Here is a 1,296-nt window from a genome sequence, read left to right on the forward strand (position 1 = left end):
TTCAAGTTTAACCGAAATAATTGGAATATTAATGAAAAAAGGAATGTATTTTAATACTAGAAAGGTTGTTTTGTTATTTTTGTTTTGATTGTATGCATTTTAAGATGCTTTGAATTGGCAGCAGCATCGTTCACAAGAAAGACGTTGCCAGTCTGATGCACCATGTTTTCCAGAAACGAGCAAAGATATATCGGTTGAGATTACTTGTTTGAAAAAGACCGGCGACAATGTAAGAAGTACAGTATTGGAACATCACGACAGTGTGACTGTGATCGAAGAAGCGGTACAAGTGGAACCGTCGTCGATAATGAGACGAATCACAGACGATGTGAAGCACATTCCTGCCGCCTGTTGGAAATTGATCTCGAATCCTTGCTATATGTGCATCACGCTGGCCGCGTCGATTGCCGGTTTGCTGATCAGCGGATTCAGCGGTTTTATGGCGAAATATCTCGAACGTCAGTTCAACGTTGGGAGCAGCAAGGCGAATTTGATAATCGGATGCATCATGGTACCGTTCGCTGGCGCTGGTACACTTTTCAGCGGTTATGTGGTCAAGCAGTTTCGCTTGACTCGTGACAAAACGTTGAAGTATTGCATTCTTATGGAGTTGAGCGGCTTGGTTCTTTCGCCGATGTTCTTCGTATACTGCGAACCGTCGAAATTTATGAACATCCAAGCCAGCTATCCGACACTATTTAATAACAGGCAAGCGAGATGTGCTGTTGCTTTGTGAATCGTGACTTTTTAATATTCGATTTTCCATATGCACTTGTGCAGAACCACTGACAGTGTGCTGATGGATGTTGGCTTTGGACAGGCTTGCAACGATCATTGTTCTTGTTCAGTGAATGAATATCACCCGGTTTGCGGCCGTGTGCAGAACGTCATGTCGGTATTTTTCAGTACATGTTACGCCGGTTGTCCAGAAAAATATCAACGCACCAAGAAAGTGATATATATATTTTTCGAATGAAATTTCAAATCATATCATCCATTTTTTGTCAGGTATATTCAAATTGTACGTGCGTGGACGACGGTGCGGTGTCAGTGGGTTGGTGTGAATCGAGTTGCTCGTCGTTGTCCATTTTTCTCTTTCTGTTCGCTCCGATGTGTTTTGTCACTTTTTCCGTTGGTGTACCGGCACTTTCTGTCGTTCTGAGGTAAAATGATTTATTAATTTTAGAGAAATCAAAAATATATTATTCAAATTGTTATGTTGTCGTTGTTGCATCTTCTATCAGCAGGTATTGTATAATTGTAAATTCATCTTTCAGGTCTGTCGATTATGACGAT

At 41.1% G+C, this 1,296-nt stretch overlaps 2 protein-coding genes across 2 annotated transcripts; both read left to right on the forward strand.

Moving 5' to 3' along the window:
- Positions 1 to 104: 104 nt before the first annotated feature.
- On the forward strand, positions 105 to 736 carry Tsp_14004 (solute carrier organic anion transporter family member 4A1; the record flags this gene model as incomplete). The annotated part of the gene is made up of 1 exon (XM_003370897.1): positions 105 to 736. A coding segment is annotated over one exon (632 nt), but the record flags the coding sequence as incomplete, so codon positions are not given.
- Positions 737 to 766: 30 nt separating this feature from the next.
- Tsp_14005 (solute carrier organic anion transporter family member 4A1) lies at positions 767 to 1,292 on the forward strand. Its single transcript, XM_003370898.1, has 4 exons — positions 767 to 895; positions 1,009 to 1,163; positions 1,187 to 1,247; positions 1,278 to 1,292. The coding sequence occupies exons 1-4, from the start codon at positions 767 to 769 to the stop codon at positions 1,290 to 1,292; spliced, it is 360 nt and encodes a 119-aa protein (XP_003370946.1).
- The last annotated feature ends 4 nt before the right edge of the window (positions 1,293 to 1,296 follow it).

The sequence above is a fragment of the Trichinella spiralis genome (genome assembly GCF_000181795.1).
Source record: "Trichinella spiralis strain ISS 195 chromosome Unknown Scfld352, whole genome shotgun sequence".
Lineage (NCBI taxonomy): Eukaryota > Metazoa > Nematoda > Enoplea > Trichinellida > Trichinellidae > Trichinella > Trichinella spiralis.

Coding starts and splice junctions, on each gene's coding strand:
- Tsp_14005 (XM_003370898.1), top strand. CDS start 767: ATGCACTTGTGCAGAACCACTGACAGTGTGCTGATGGATGTTGGCTTT. Junction 896..1,008: donor GTGTGCAGAACGTCATGTCG/GTATTTTTCAGT, acceptor ATTTTTTGTCAG/GTATATTCAAATTGTACGTG.